Source organism: Sceloporus undulatus, chromosome 7 (assembly GCF_019175285.1).
Source record: "Sceloporus undulatus isolate JIND9_A2432 ecotype Alabama chromosome 7, SceUnd_v1.1, whole genome shotgun sequence".
In the NCBI taxonomy this organism is placed as follows: domain Eukaryota; kingdom Metazoa; phylum Chordata; class Lepidosauria; order Squamata; family Phrynosomatidae; genus Sceloporus; species Sceloporus undulatus.
In genome coordinates, this window is record NC_056528.1 from 16,059,052 (window position 1) to 16,072,298 (window position 13,247).

Sequence of the window (13,247 nt, forward strand, 5' to 3'; positions counted from 1 at the left end):
TTTGGTCCAGTGAGTGGGGGATTCTGGGAGCAGTAGTGCACACCAAAAGCAACTTTGCAAGAATCTGTTGGTGTCAGTGAGATTTTATTTTGTTATGACTCATTGCTGGCTCCTTGATATCATGAGGTTTATAGTCTAACTAAATCTGCATCCAATGCATTCATCCCAGTGACTTCTCCAAGCTGCGGACATTGCATAAGCTCGAGCATCACCTGGTGGCCATGTTCTTATTAGCAGCAAATGCAGAAATTGACTGAACAAAGTGGTAGGGATCCCATTCCTCCACTGCAAGCAAGCAAACAAACAAACAAGAGGAGGTCAATATGTTTCAGCAAACATTTTATTTAAAACAAACAGTAGGTTCATGTGATATGAAACCACAAGCAGGTCAGGTCAGGTAAGCTTGACATAAGTCAGCAGACTTCTGTAGACTGAGGTCTACAGAAGCGGATACGACCAACTTCTTTCTCTCAGTTAGCCTGAAAGGTGCCACCAGAGCCCTTTGCATAAGTCAGCAAAAACACTTTACACCTCCGAGAAACAACCACCGGAAGGCCTCTTGCAAAATGCATCCAGAGTTTTCCTTTCACCAGCTTCCACTTTCCTTAATGGCTGCATCCACGCTGCAGAAATAATCCAGCTTGGCATTGCTTTAACTGCCATGGCTCAATGCTATGAAATTCTGGGAACAGTAGTTTGTTGTGGCATCAGGATTTGATAGAAGAGGCAAAATATCTCACAAAACTACACTTCCCAGAATTGCCTAGCATTAAGCCATGGCAGTTAAAGTGGTGTCAAAGTGCATTAGTTCTGCAGTGCAGATGCAGCCATAGCGTAACTTGAATCTATACATTGACATGGTATAGGGCAACTGCCTATGACAAAGTATACAAACATGCAGACTTTACATAGATGGCACAGTTTAGCTTGTCTAAACATACCATATGGATTCAGGCAGAGTTTCTATGATGGTACCTTGCCATGTATTGATATTTTTCAGACACAAACTGGAGCTTATGTGGCTGTCTTTCATTCCAAGTCTCAGATTCGAATCTCTCTTTGCTCGCAGGCATCTCTGGATGAGGTTTGCCGTTCATGATCATGGATCTCCTTCCGCCCTCCAGAGATCTTGTTTCAGCTGGAAAACAATCTTCTCAAGGAGGATGAGAAGGACTTGTTAAACTTCTCGTTGGCGAAGTTATAGATGAAGGGATCGAGGCAACAGTTGATGGTGGTCAAGACTAAAGAAATGTAATAGGCCACCTCAATGTGGTGAAGAAGGTCGCAGGAGAGGTGATAATATTTCACGATTGTCCCAGCTGTCCGAAAGACATGGAGAGGGGTGAAGCAGATGGCAAAAATCAGGAGGGTGACAACAATCATCTGTACGGACCTGCGCTTCATGACTCTGCCTCGAAGATTGGCTTGGCTGATTTTGGCAATATAGGTCCCCAGCATCATGTAGGACATCAAGGAGACACCAAAAGGAAGGAAAAAGCAGAAGGTCCCCAGGACAATGCCATACATCAAGTAGAGATATGACAGCTCCGACTGATGGATGCTCAGACATTTCACCTTGTCACCGATGATCGATGTCTTCAGGAAGAAGAAGATTGGAAGCCCTTGGAAAAAGAGGAGAGTCCAGAAGACCAAGATGAGCTTCTTCAAGAAGGACTTCTTTCTCCAGAGGGTCTTGGCATTGTAGTGGACAATGGCTTGGTACCTGTGGATGCTGATGAGCATCAAGAAGTAGATACTGCCATAGAGGTGGGTGCTGAGGGTGAAGGCTTCAAACTGGCAGAGGAACTCTCCAAAGGGCCAGTGGTTGCCCAGGCTGAAATAGGACACCATCAAAGGGGTGATGGGGAGGATCATGGTGTCCACCAAAGCAAGGTTGAACTGAAGCATGATGCTAGAGTTCCAGCGCTTGAGGTTGAACCAGAAGATCCACAGGCTGAAGGCGTTGAAGACCAAGCCAGCCACCGAGAAGATGCCCAAGAGGGCTGGAATAGCAGGATGCAGCTCTTGGGGCAGGCATTCAGTTGAGTTGGTCATATTCATTGGGAGATGAAGATTGGTGGCTCCAAATCGGGACAGAAGAGCTGTGCAGAAGTGTGACAAAGAGCAGGAAAAGAAAGTAAGTGGTAGAAATATTTAAGGATTTCCAATTTCCTCACTTGTTGAAGCAACACAAGGGACCTCTCCTTTGGTTGTCTTCTGCTGTGTGGCTCTCTGTCTCCTGTTTGTGAATTGCCGGTGCCTACAGACTGCCTGTTCTCCAGGGGACTGCTTTGGAGATGATCTCCGAGCATCAAATGGCAGGAAGCGAAACAATCCTCCTCCAAGGTGGAACTTGCTATGCCACATGTAGCTTTTGCAATGCCTGCAGGAATCATCAGTTCCTTAAACTGCTGGCGAAAGAGAAAGCCTTGGTAAAAATGAGAATTTAGGTGGCGGGAGAATCTTTCTTCAGTGCCCAGAATGGGATGGTGTCCACCACTATGTCTGAAGGCATCTGGCTAGCTTTAGGAAAGTCAGATGGTGCAATAACCTCCCCAACCCCTCTCTGCCACCTTCAAGTATCTGCTGCCCGAAGCAACCTCAGTCTACCTAATGGTAGGGATAGGGCTGGGATTAAGGAGTGGTCAAATATCCCTCCTTCCAGTGATATGTGTGTGTGTGTGTGTGTGTGTGTGTGTGTGTGTGTGTGTGTGAATCCCAATCCAGGTTTATATTAGATCAGGGATGGATAGCAGGTCCTGGGGCCACTTTTTTGCTCAGGTGCCAAACAGACTACCAAAAACTAACTTTTAAAAAACTCAAAGTTACTAGAGGTCTACTTCTGCTTTTCCAAAAAAGGGGATTTTTAAAATGTTAAATGGTAGAGGGAGGATTGGTGACCTATTTAAAAGGTAAATTGTTAGAGCTGGGGCAATGCAATGCACATTGGTCTGTTATGCACCGAGCAGCAATGTGCATCGTGAACTTTGCTGGCTCTCTTTCAGAGTCATATAACAACAAGCCTCTGCTGGATACACAGACACAGCCGTACTGGACTGGATATGCAGACACAACTGTGGGAATTACAATTGTGGGAATTACAATTACAATTGTGGGAATTACACACTTGTAATTCCTGCAGGCATAAATACGCTTCCAAAGGTGCAACGCTCCAACAGGATTGCAATCATTATTATGAGTAAACCAGATCTGGAGTCTTCTCATCTCCTCCTTTTATTTCTGGAGAAAGACGGAGGGGAAACTTATAACTCGGGAGACTTGCGCACTGACTTGTTCTCATAATGGCAAAAGCATGGTTTGCCATTACATTTGCAATGATCCAGGCAGCAGGTCACGAGTCGATGAGAAGCACTTAATTCGGTAAATGATTAACATGAAAATAATAGCTCTCTTTGTCCATTGCAACGGAAGCAACTGATAATCCAGCACCATTTAGCTATTTTAATTCATTATAAGGAAAGTATACTCCAAGTTTGGTACTGAATGGGCCATACATCATCTGAAATGAAATATGCTTTTGACCTCCAAATAAAGGGCAGGCCAAGTGACCAAGGGAATGTGAACATAGCAAATAGCTTAGCGGTGAATGGTTTTTCAGTGTCTAGTTCCCTGACATGGGAGAAATTTGGAGGACTGATGAATAATTTCATTTAGGAGGACAGTATTTCTAAAACCTCAGCGAAAGGTTTAGAGTTACTGCAATGTTTGAAATTTGGAGGATTCTTATTTGGAAGGTCAGTGTCCTCATTTCGACTCGTTGGAGCTACAACCCATATAAGATTATCTGCCGGTTGTGATCTCCATTGACTGAGATAAGGGAATCCTTTGCATTGTTGCTGCAGATCTCCCAGTCACACATTGGCACCCAACACCAACCGACGTGTGTGTAAATATAGATTTTGAACATAAAGGTTGAGGCAAAGTTGTAAAGTTACTGCAGTGCTAGAAATGTGGAGACAGAAGTAACATTTCATGTTGGGGTGGCGAAGCAGGATTCTTCTTTGCAGGGACAATGTCCTCAGTTTGTTTTCCCAGGAACTACACCTCTGATCTTCTCCAGGAATGCAGCATTTCTTGACATGGGTTGCTTTTCTGAGCCTTTTCTAGTAGAGCTCTGGAAGGATTTTACATCTTCTTGCAAATTGAGTCCAGTCCCTGTAAGACCCTCATCATTTTGGGTAGAGCTGAGCAAAATCCCTGCTGGGAAAATAACAATGAAGGAGTATCAGGAGAGCCCTCCTGGATCAGAACAACAGAGATTCATCTTGTTCCACATCCTCTTCTCTATTGCGGCCCATTAGATGCAGTGGAGGTTGGTGTCTTCCAGGTCAGTTGGGCAGAAAAGCCACTCCAAGTCTTCCAGAGTACTAAATCCTGTCCTCTCCCAACCACAAAAAGCTAACTCAAACCTGGAATGGCTTCCCTGCCCCACTGACATGGCAGCCACCGGCGACTGCTGTGAAAGGACTATGCTTCCACTGTTTTATTGTGGAAAGAGAGAACCAGAGAATGAAATGGACCAGTGATTTCTCTAGGAACCAGGAATTGGGCCTTTATCATCTTGTTTCAGGGAATGGGATGTCAATTTAATAATAATAATAATAATAATAATAATAATAATAATAATAATAATAATAATTTTTATCCCACCTCTTCCTCACGATCGAAGCGGCATACAGTAATGATAAAACACCATATGAAATACATCACAAAATGCCCATTGTCCCCTGTGTTGTGTATTGTGTATTTGATATCTCTCTTTGTCTTACCATTTTCATAAACCTTAAGGATTTAACTAGGGAGACCCAGGGAGGCATGAGTTCGAATCCCTGCCCATCCATGGAAGCCCACTGGGTAGCCTTGGGCAAGTCATGTCCTTTCAGCCTAAGATGGCAATCCTCCTCTTAATAAATCTTGCCAACAAAACAGAGGGATACAGTTGTAAAGAGTTGACTTGTAGGCGTATAACAAGAACAAGAACAACCACCATCGCTGTCTGAAGAATTGATGAAGACTGCCAGGCTTTGCCAGTTGCTAGTCAACATATATTGCAACTTTGTGTAGGAAGGCAGCAAAAGGCATAGAATTCAGTTTCCTGAGAGCTTCTTTTCAACGAACTCAAAAGTAGCATGTTTCTAGTCCTCATGCCTATGACTTTGCCATTCAGATTCATGGCATAATTGACAAAGCCAGAATGCATTAGGAAGCACAGAACAAAAGTATTGCTCTAAGTGTGCCCAGTTTTGCACAATAGCCACAAAATGGAGATGGCACAGGTGAATTTCCTGGCTGTAGCAGTTGGCTCCTCTTTGCAGAGACTCTGCATATTTTCCTCCAGCACAGTGTGTTTTGTCACAATAAAAACAGATTGTTTGCCATCTCCAAACCCAAACTAGACTTGAAGACCACACACACAGATGCAGAACATAGAAACAGAGAAAGCATTGCTTGGAAACTGAGTGTGACTTGAAACTGTGTGCAATTTAAGCAAGCATTTTTACCTCCGACAAGCATTTGATGCTGCTGTTGGTTTGAGTTTGTTGGGTGGTGATTTTATGCTGCTGTTTTTGCATGTTGCCAAAGGTTTTTGCTGATTTTCCTTTTCATTTCTTCTTAACGTTTTGCAAGCTGCTGTGAATCAGGGGTGCCAAAGAGAGGTTGCCCACTGAAGCCCAATAGGAGTTGGCATTCTCTCCCATGCCAGATACAAAACTGGACTGTTAGTTGCATCTTTCTTGAACACTGACTATGGCCTGATATAGACAGCCAAAATAAAGCTGCTTCGAGTCACTTTGGAAGTATGGTGTTTCAATGATACATGCGTCCTAAGAGTCCAGAAGCTGCACCAAAGCTGTGGTCCAGTCCTAAGGACTGGAGTGCAGCTTCGGTGCAGCTTCCAGACTCTTAGGATGCATGCATCATGTAAACACCATACCTCCAAAGTGACTCAAAGCAGCTTTATTTTGGCTGTCTGTATAGGGCCAATGGTATACCAGATCCTTATCCCGAAGTAGTAGTGCCATTTTATTCTGCTTTGTCCAGACCTCACCTGGAGTACTGTGTCCAGTTCGGGGCACCACAGTTCAAGAAGGATATTAACAAACTGGAAAGGGTGACCAAAATGGCAAAAGGTCTGGGAACCAAGCCTTATGAGGAATGACTGAGGGTGCTGGATGTATTTAGCTTAGACTGAAAGGTGACATTTTAGCTATTTCAAGGAATGTGGAAGAAGGAACAAGCTTACTTTCTGCTGCTCCGGAGACCAGAACCAGAGATTTGAACCAATGGGTTCAAATTACAAGAAAGCAGATTCCACCTAAACATTAGGAAGAACATTTTTGAATGTGAGAGATGTTTGACATTGGTTTCTACCTGCTTGGAATAAAGCTCTGGTCCAACAACAAACTACAAATCCCAGGATTCCATAGAATGAAGCCATGACAATTAAAGCAGAGCAAACTGCATTGTGGCTGCAGCCTAAGACTTTGATACTACTCTTAGTATCATCTGCCTGAGGCACACCTTGCTGTGCGTAATTGCAGACCAGAAGTGCTTTGAGTAGCTCCTGTTTTTGGAGACCAAAAAAAGGGGTATACATTTCTTACATAAATAAAAAGGACAAGATAGCAGAACCTCTTATCAGAATCAAAGCTGTCTTTGATTAAAACCTAGAGATGTTTGCTTCCATCTCAGCCTTCTCTTGGTTCTTGACTAAGGTCAAGGGAGATAGAGAGGTGGAGGTGAAGGTGAAGGTATTTGATCTCTTACCTAGCTTTCTCCAAAGACAGTCTTCTCACTTAGAGAACAGCAATCGTCCCAGGGACTTGAAGAAGAACTTGTGGAACTTCTCATTGGCTGCATTGTAGAGGAAAGGGTCCAGGCAACAGTTGACCATGCTGAGCACCACGGACAAGTAATAGGCAACTTCCACGTAGTGAAGGATCTCGCAAGACATGTCATAATATCGCACAATGGCAGCCGTAGAGCCACAAATGTGGAGAGGAGTGAAGCAGACCGCAAAGATGACCAAGGCGATGGTGATCATCTGTATGGACTTGGCCTTCATGACCCTGCCGCGGAGATTGGCTTGGCTGATGTTGGCAATGGTGGCCCCCAGCATCACGTAAGAGATCAAGGAGATGCCAAAGGGGAAAAGAAAGCAAAGGGTCCCTAGGACAATGCTATAGGCCAGGTAAAGGTCAGAGAGTTCCTCCTGGTAGATGCTCAGACACATCACCTTATTGTCAACGATGGATGTTTTGAGGAAAACGAAAGTCGGAAACCCTTGTAGGAAGAGTAAAATCCAGAAGACCAAGATGAGTTTCTTTAAGAAGGACTTCCTTCTCCAGAGGGTCTTGGCATTGTAATGGACAATGGCTTGGTACCTGTGGACGCTGATGAGCATCAAAAAGTAGATGCTTCCATAGAGGTGGGTGCTGAGTAAGAAGACCTGAAGCTGGCAAAGAAACTCACCAAAGGGCCAATGGCCCAAACAGAAATAGGCCACTGTCAAAGGGGTGACTGGGATTATAACGGCGTCAGCCAGTGCAAGGTTGAACTGGAGCATGATGCTGGAATTCCAGCGTTTGATGGTGAACCAGAAGATCCACAAACTGAAGCTGTTGAAGACCAAACCACCGGTTGAGAGGACGCCCAACAATGTTGGAACGGCAGGGTGCAGCCCCTGTGGTTGGCACTGCATGGTGCTGTTGGTATTCATTGGTAGATAAAGACAGGCATCTCCAGGTATTTGGGAAGAGTTGTCCATGGCATGGCACCCACTGGACCAGAGATACAGAAGGCAAAAGAAGGAGATTTCTTATCTTTGCTTGTTGTGTTGGCGCCAACCTCTTCCAAATGGGTACATTTCCACCAAGGCTGTCCCCACTCTTAAGGTGTGGCTATCTAATGCTCCGCACTTCTCCCACATCTCTGTTTCCTCCTTTCACAGGGTTTCTTATGAGTCAAGCATCGTTTAAAACCGAAGGCAGGAACTGACCCATGTTTTTGCAGAGCTCTTACAGAAAAGAAGAGATCTGTTCCTTTAACCTTTTGCACCACACAAAGGCGGCACCAGCCAGTGATACGTTTATAAATAGCATTTATCAACACTCAGCACCACAATGCTGAAAATGAACAGAAAAAGACGGAAGGGTGGTTTTGACAATATCAAGCCCAAAAAGACATGTGGGTTTTGTTTTTGAATTAAGACAACCCTTATTTTTTTCCAAAGACCACGAGAAGATCTCAAATGAGTGCTTTCAGGGAAAAGTGTTTCCTTTTTACTTTTCTGGCCCTGTTGAGTTCACATTTAAAATTGTTTTCCACGTTAGGAACAAAGATGGAGATTCGACATCACGGTCCACAATGCATCACTTTATGAATTGCAGAGACACAACGAAACTGGTGTGAGCGCTCCAATGTGCATCAGACATTCTCATGAGCACTGGGCACTTCTGGTGTGCATTGGGCACTTCTGATACACATTGGTATTTCTGATGCACGTGAAGCATCAGGGAAATATAAAAAGATCTCCAAAGAGCAATGTATTTGCATTTGTGGAAGTGGGCATATGGAAGACACCATACACTATATGCTACATTCTAGTGAGCATGTTCATCCTGGTGAAAATAACAATGATAGGATTGCACTCTTTCAATACCTCAGTGGCTGTCACAGAGAAGAAGAGGAGGCAGGTTTGTTCTCCGTTGCCCCAGAAAGCAGGACCAGGCCTAATGGTTTTAAGTTACAGGAGGGTAGATTTCCAAGGAGCTTCTTGAGGGTAAGAACATTTTTATCTGGAGAGGAACAGTTCTTATTTGTGGAGTGTGTCTACATCTACACAACGGAAATACACTCATCCCTCCATATTTGCAGCTTTGACTTTTGCAGATTTGATTACTCACGGATTTTATTAATATGTTCTCTCTAGGAATCTCTAGGTCCTCCAGTGCAACTCTGTGGTCAACTTGAACCAAAAGTCGCACCGAAGGACCTAGAGATTCCTAGCCATGGTGCATTTTCTGCAGGCTGCAAACCTTTCTCACCTCCGCTTCCTCTGCTGCCTGAGACTGACCAAACTTGCAAAGTCACAGGAAGCAAAGGCTTCTGAGAAAGAAGAGGAAAGCTCTTGGAAGCCCACCTCAGTTGCACAGCAACACAAAAGGTAATGACAATTACAAAAGCACAGAAAGAAATCTATATCATTTCTTCCATTCAGCCACTCTCCCGATTGTGTCTGTGCAGATAGTAGTGCGTTGGAAATTTGCCTTGCACTGGGATTTTAAAAAATGAACCGGTATCATTTGAAATGTGATGCTGGAGGAGAGTTCTACACATCCCACAAACTGGTGAAAACAAACAAACAAAGGGGTCTTAGGAGTTTGTCACACTGGGGCTGATTTCGACATTAGAGACTGAAGCGCATTTAAAGTTTTCCGCAAATGAAGCGGAAATGGCGAGTAACTGCGCAAATGATTATCACATGCAATTGCGCAAATAAAACAATATCGGAAAATGCATTATCACTGGAATCCTGAAAGTCAAAAGATGTGCCTTAATGCTTCTGTGTGGCCACTTTAATGGTGGGTTTTGTGCGACGTTGTGTGAAATCGTTTTGCATAATTGCACCATTTTTCTGGGATATTCACGGGATAAACTCCCAATCTCCTTCATGTGATCAACTCTTTAGATTAAATCAAACCTAAACTCTCATCTAGTTTTTGGAGGAGCTAAGGACACATGGCATAGAGGATTGCAATATTCACGTCTTACCTTTTCTCCTCTCCCACTTGTCACTTAGACAGCAGCAACCTTTTTAGGGATTGGGAAAAATATGTGTGAAATTTCTCATTGGCAGAATTGTAGATGAAGGGATCGAGGCAAGAGTTGACCATGCTGAAGACGATAGAAACACAATAGGCAACTTCGACACGGTGAAGGACCTCACAAGAGATTCTGTAATGTCCCACAATGGAGCCGATGATCATGCAGATATGGAGGGGTGCGAAGCAGATGGCAAATATGACCAAGGAGATGATGATCATCTGTATGGACTTGGTCTTCATGACCTTCCCTCGGAGATTGGCTTGGCTGATGTTGGTGATGGACTTCCCCAACATCATGTAGAAAGCCAAGGTGATCCCAAAGGGGAGAAGGAAGCAGAAAATGCCCAGGAAAATGCTGTAGGTCAGGTAGAGGTAAGACATCTCTGACTGATAGATGCTCAAACACTTCACCTTCTTGTTGATGACGGATGTCTTGAGGAAGAAGAAGAGCGGGAGCCCTTGAAGGAAGAGGAGAGCCCAAAAGACCAAGATGAGTTTCTTCAAGAATGACTTCTGACTCCAGAGGGTCTTGGCATTGTAATGGGCAATAACTTGGTACCTGTGGATGCTGATGAGTACCAAGAAGTAAATGCTGCCATAGAGGTGAGTGCTGAGAGTGAAAGCTTCAAACTGGCAGAGGAACTCTCCAAAGGGCCAGTGGTTGCCCAGGCTGAAATAGGCCACCATCAATGGGTTAATTGGAAGGATGATGGCATCGGCCAACGCAAGGTTGAACTGGAGCATGATGCCTGAATTCCAGCGCTTGACAGTGAACCAGAAGATCCATAGGCTGAAGCTGTTGAAGACCAGTATGCCCCCAGAGAGAACACCCAACAGGGCTGGGATGGCAGGGTGCAGCTCCGCTGGCTGGCATTGCGTTGTGTTAGTGGTGTTCATTGAAGGCTGGATGCAGGTGGCTCCAGATGCTTAGAGATGAAGACGTGCAGACCAGGAAAGGAGAAGGTGAAAGAAGGGGAATTTGTGCTTGTGGTAACATCAACCGCTTCCCAGGCTGTATGTGTTGCCTAGCACTTTTTTTGTTACCCTTCTATATAAGGTTACATTGGGATCCCTCCTTCACCCTCCGACCCACTTCCTTTTTCTTCGAGAGAGAGCTTCAGGCTGTTCCACAGAAAAGCCAAAGTCAAGAGCAAGCTGTTCTATACATCACTTTTGCAATTTGTACAGTCAAAACCAAACCAAAACCGAAATGAAAATGGTTTCGGGAAGAGCCTTCTTTACTGAAAATGATCGTCCTGACACACATATAACCCTGATTTCCATGGAGTTAGGCAGCTGAAATCTCAGAACAAATGATGGGAAGAATTTCTTTCTCACAGCCCATAGTCACATTGTGAAATTTGCTAGTGCCGGATGCTATGGTTGGCCTCTGAACTAGATGGTTTTAAGAATGGATTGGATGAAACTGGTGTAGGAAGCAAAGAGACGTATCAAAGCTTGTATGAAGTGATCATTCAGAGACAGGAGTCCAGATAATGTTCTCTTGACCTCTGAAAGGACCATCCATGGGTCTCCAACCTCAATATTTTATAGGGCGCTGCTCTCCCAGATTGGGCCCGAAAACTTCTCACAGAAGGAAACCAACCAAAATCTATAGTAAGTTTTAAAAACAATTAAAATACTCACTATTATAACAATACACAATTATTTAAAAGCCTATGGAAGTAAAACACACACCCCAAGGCTATATGTCTTACCCAGCCTTCTTCCAAGTTTGTCACTTGCAGAGGAACAGTCTCTTGAGGAACTTGGACATGAATTCGTTAAATTTCTCATTGGCAAAATTGTAAATGAAGGGATCCAGGCAAGAGTTGACCACACTAAGTACAACCGAAATATAATAGGCAACTCTGATATGGTTCAGAAATCTGCAGGAGAGGCCATACTGTCGAATGGTGGCACCCACCGTCACGCAAACATGGATGGGCATGAAGCAGATGACGAAGATGAGTAGGGTGATGATGATCATCTGTATGGACTTGGTCTTCATGACCTTCCTTCGGAGATTGGTTTGGCTGATTTTGGAAATGTACACCCCTAGCATCACGTTGGAGATGAAGGAGATGCTGGAGGGGATTAGGAAGGAGGTCCCCATCAAGATACCATAACCCAGGTAGAGATAGGACAGCTCTGACTGGAGGAGGCTCATGCATTTCACCTTGCTGCCGATGACCGATGTCTTGAGGAAGAAGAAGAGCGGTAGCCCTTGTATGACAAAGAGAGCCCAAGAGATCAGGAGAAGCTTCTTCAAAAAGGACTTCCTCCTCCAGAGGGTCTTGGCATTGTAATGGACCACAGTTTTGTACCTGTGGACACTGATGAGCATCAGGAGGTAGATGCAACCGTAGAGGTGGATGTTGAGTAAGAAGGCCAGCAGCTGGCAGAGAAACTCCCCAAAAGGCCAATGGTTGCCCAAGCGGAAATAGGTTATCATCAAAGGGGCGAGTGGAAGGATCAAGGTGTCCACCAAGGCGAGGTTGAACTGGAGCATGGCACCCGAATTCCAGCGCTTGATGACAAACCAGAAGATCCACAGGCTGAAGCCGTTGAAGATGAGTCCAACCACAGAGAAGATGCCCATGAGAGTTGGGATGACCAGGTGTAGCTCCACCGACTGGCACTGCGTGGTGTTGGTGGCGTTCATTGGTTGATGAAGACACGGACCTTCAGCCACTTAGGGAGATGTTTCTCTTAAGCCTTCAGAGGATGAAAGAAGGGAAGCCTCTGCTTGTAGCAGCACAACTGCTTCCTAGGCTGCGTACGTGTTCCCCAGGATCCTCTGGTTGCAGGTTTTAATATGGGCTTGCATTGAGGTTGGTTTTTCAACATCCTTCCACAGGCTATTTCCTCCTTTTGGGGGGCTCCTTTTGAGTCAAAGAAAAGCCATAGGTGGGAACTTGCTACTCCATGAATGAATGGGCTCCCAGCCTCCTTTTGTGAAGTGTGAGCACGGGAGGGAGAGGAGCTCTAGCTAAGTCAAAGCCAACAGCAAAGCTGGTCTTTTTCTTCCGCATATGCCTTCAAGAGTAGGCAAAATTCTGGACTTCATTGTTATTGTGCACCTTCACCTTATTGCAACCTGAAGGTGAACAAAACACAGTATTTTCTAAGCAAGATTTATTCAGAGGGGCCTTCATCTAAGGCTAAGAGAGTAGGACTTGCCCAATAGGTCTCCATCACTGAGACGGGATTTGAACCCTGGTCTCCCAGAGTTTGACACTCAAATCACTATATCACTTTGGCTTTTCTGGACTCCAACTATTACTTTTTTCCCCCTTGGCTATTATTGTCCATGCTAGCTAGGGCTGCATCTGCACTGCAGAATTAAGGCAGTTTGACTTTATTTTAACAGCCATGGCTCCGTGATACAGAATCCTG

At 44.7% G+C, this 13,247-nt stretch overlaps 2 protein-coding genes across 6 annotated transcripts; both read right to left on the reverse strand.

Moving 5' to 3' along the window:
* Positions 1-714: 714 nt before the first annotated feature.
* Positions 715-10,775, reverse strand: LOC121937286 (P2Y purinoceptor 2-like). Of its 5 annotated transcripts, none has more exons than XM_042480366.1 (2): positions 9,796-9,911; positions 715-2,102 (listed from the first exon to the last, which is right to left on the reverse strand). In XM_042480366.1, exon 2 carries the CDS (start codon positions 2,059-2,061, stop codon positions 1,135-1,137), a length of 927 nt encoding a protein of 308 aa, XP_042336300.1. In that variant the 5' UTR covers positions 2,062-2,102; positions 9,796-9,911; the 3' UTR covers positions 715-1,134. The 5 variants fall into 5 exon arrangements, with proteins under 5 accessions (XP_042336300.1, XP_042336301.1, XP_042336299.1 ...); XM_042480367.1 differs by lacking the exon at positions 9,796-9,911 and adding an exon at positions 6,790-6,871; XM_042480365.1 differs by having other exon boundaries at positions 1,975-2,102; positions 9,796-10,775.
* An 811-nt stretch (positions 10,776-11,586) lies between these two features.
* Positions 11,587-12,513, reverse strand: LOC121936211 (P2Y purinoceptor 2-like). The gene has a single exon (XM_042478168.1). It carries the CDS (start codon positions 12,511-12,513, stop codon positions 11,587-11,589), a length of 927 nt encoding a protein of 308 aa, XP_042334102.1.
* Between the last annotated feature and the right edge of the window lie 734 nt (positions 12,514-13,247).

Bases quoted from the DNA above. Each gene is read 5' to 3' on its own strand.
- LOC121937286 (XM_042480364.1), bottom strand. From the start codon at position 7,789: ATGGACAACTCTTCCCAAATACCTGGAGATGCCTGTCTTTATCTACCA.
- LOC121936211 (XM_042478168.1), bottom strand. From the start codon at position 12,513: ATGAACGCCACCAACACCACGCAGTGCCAGTCGGTGGAGCTACACCTG.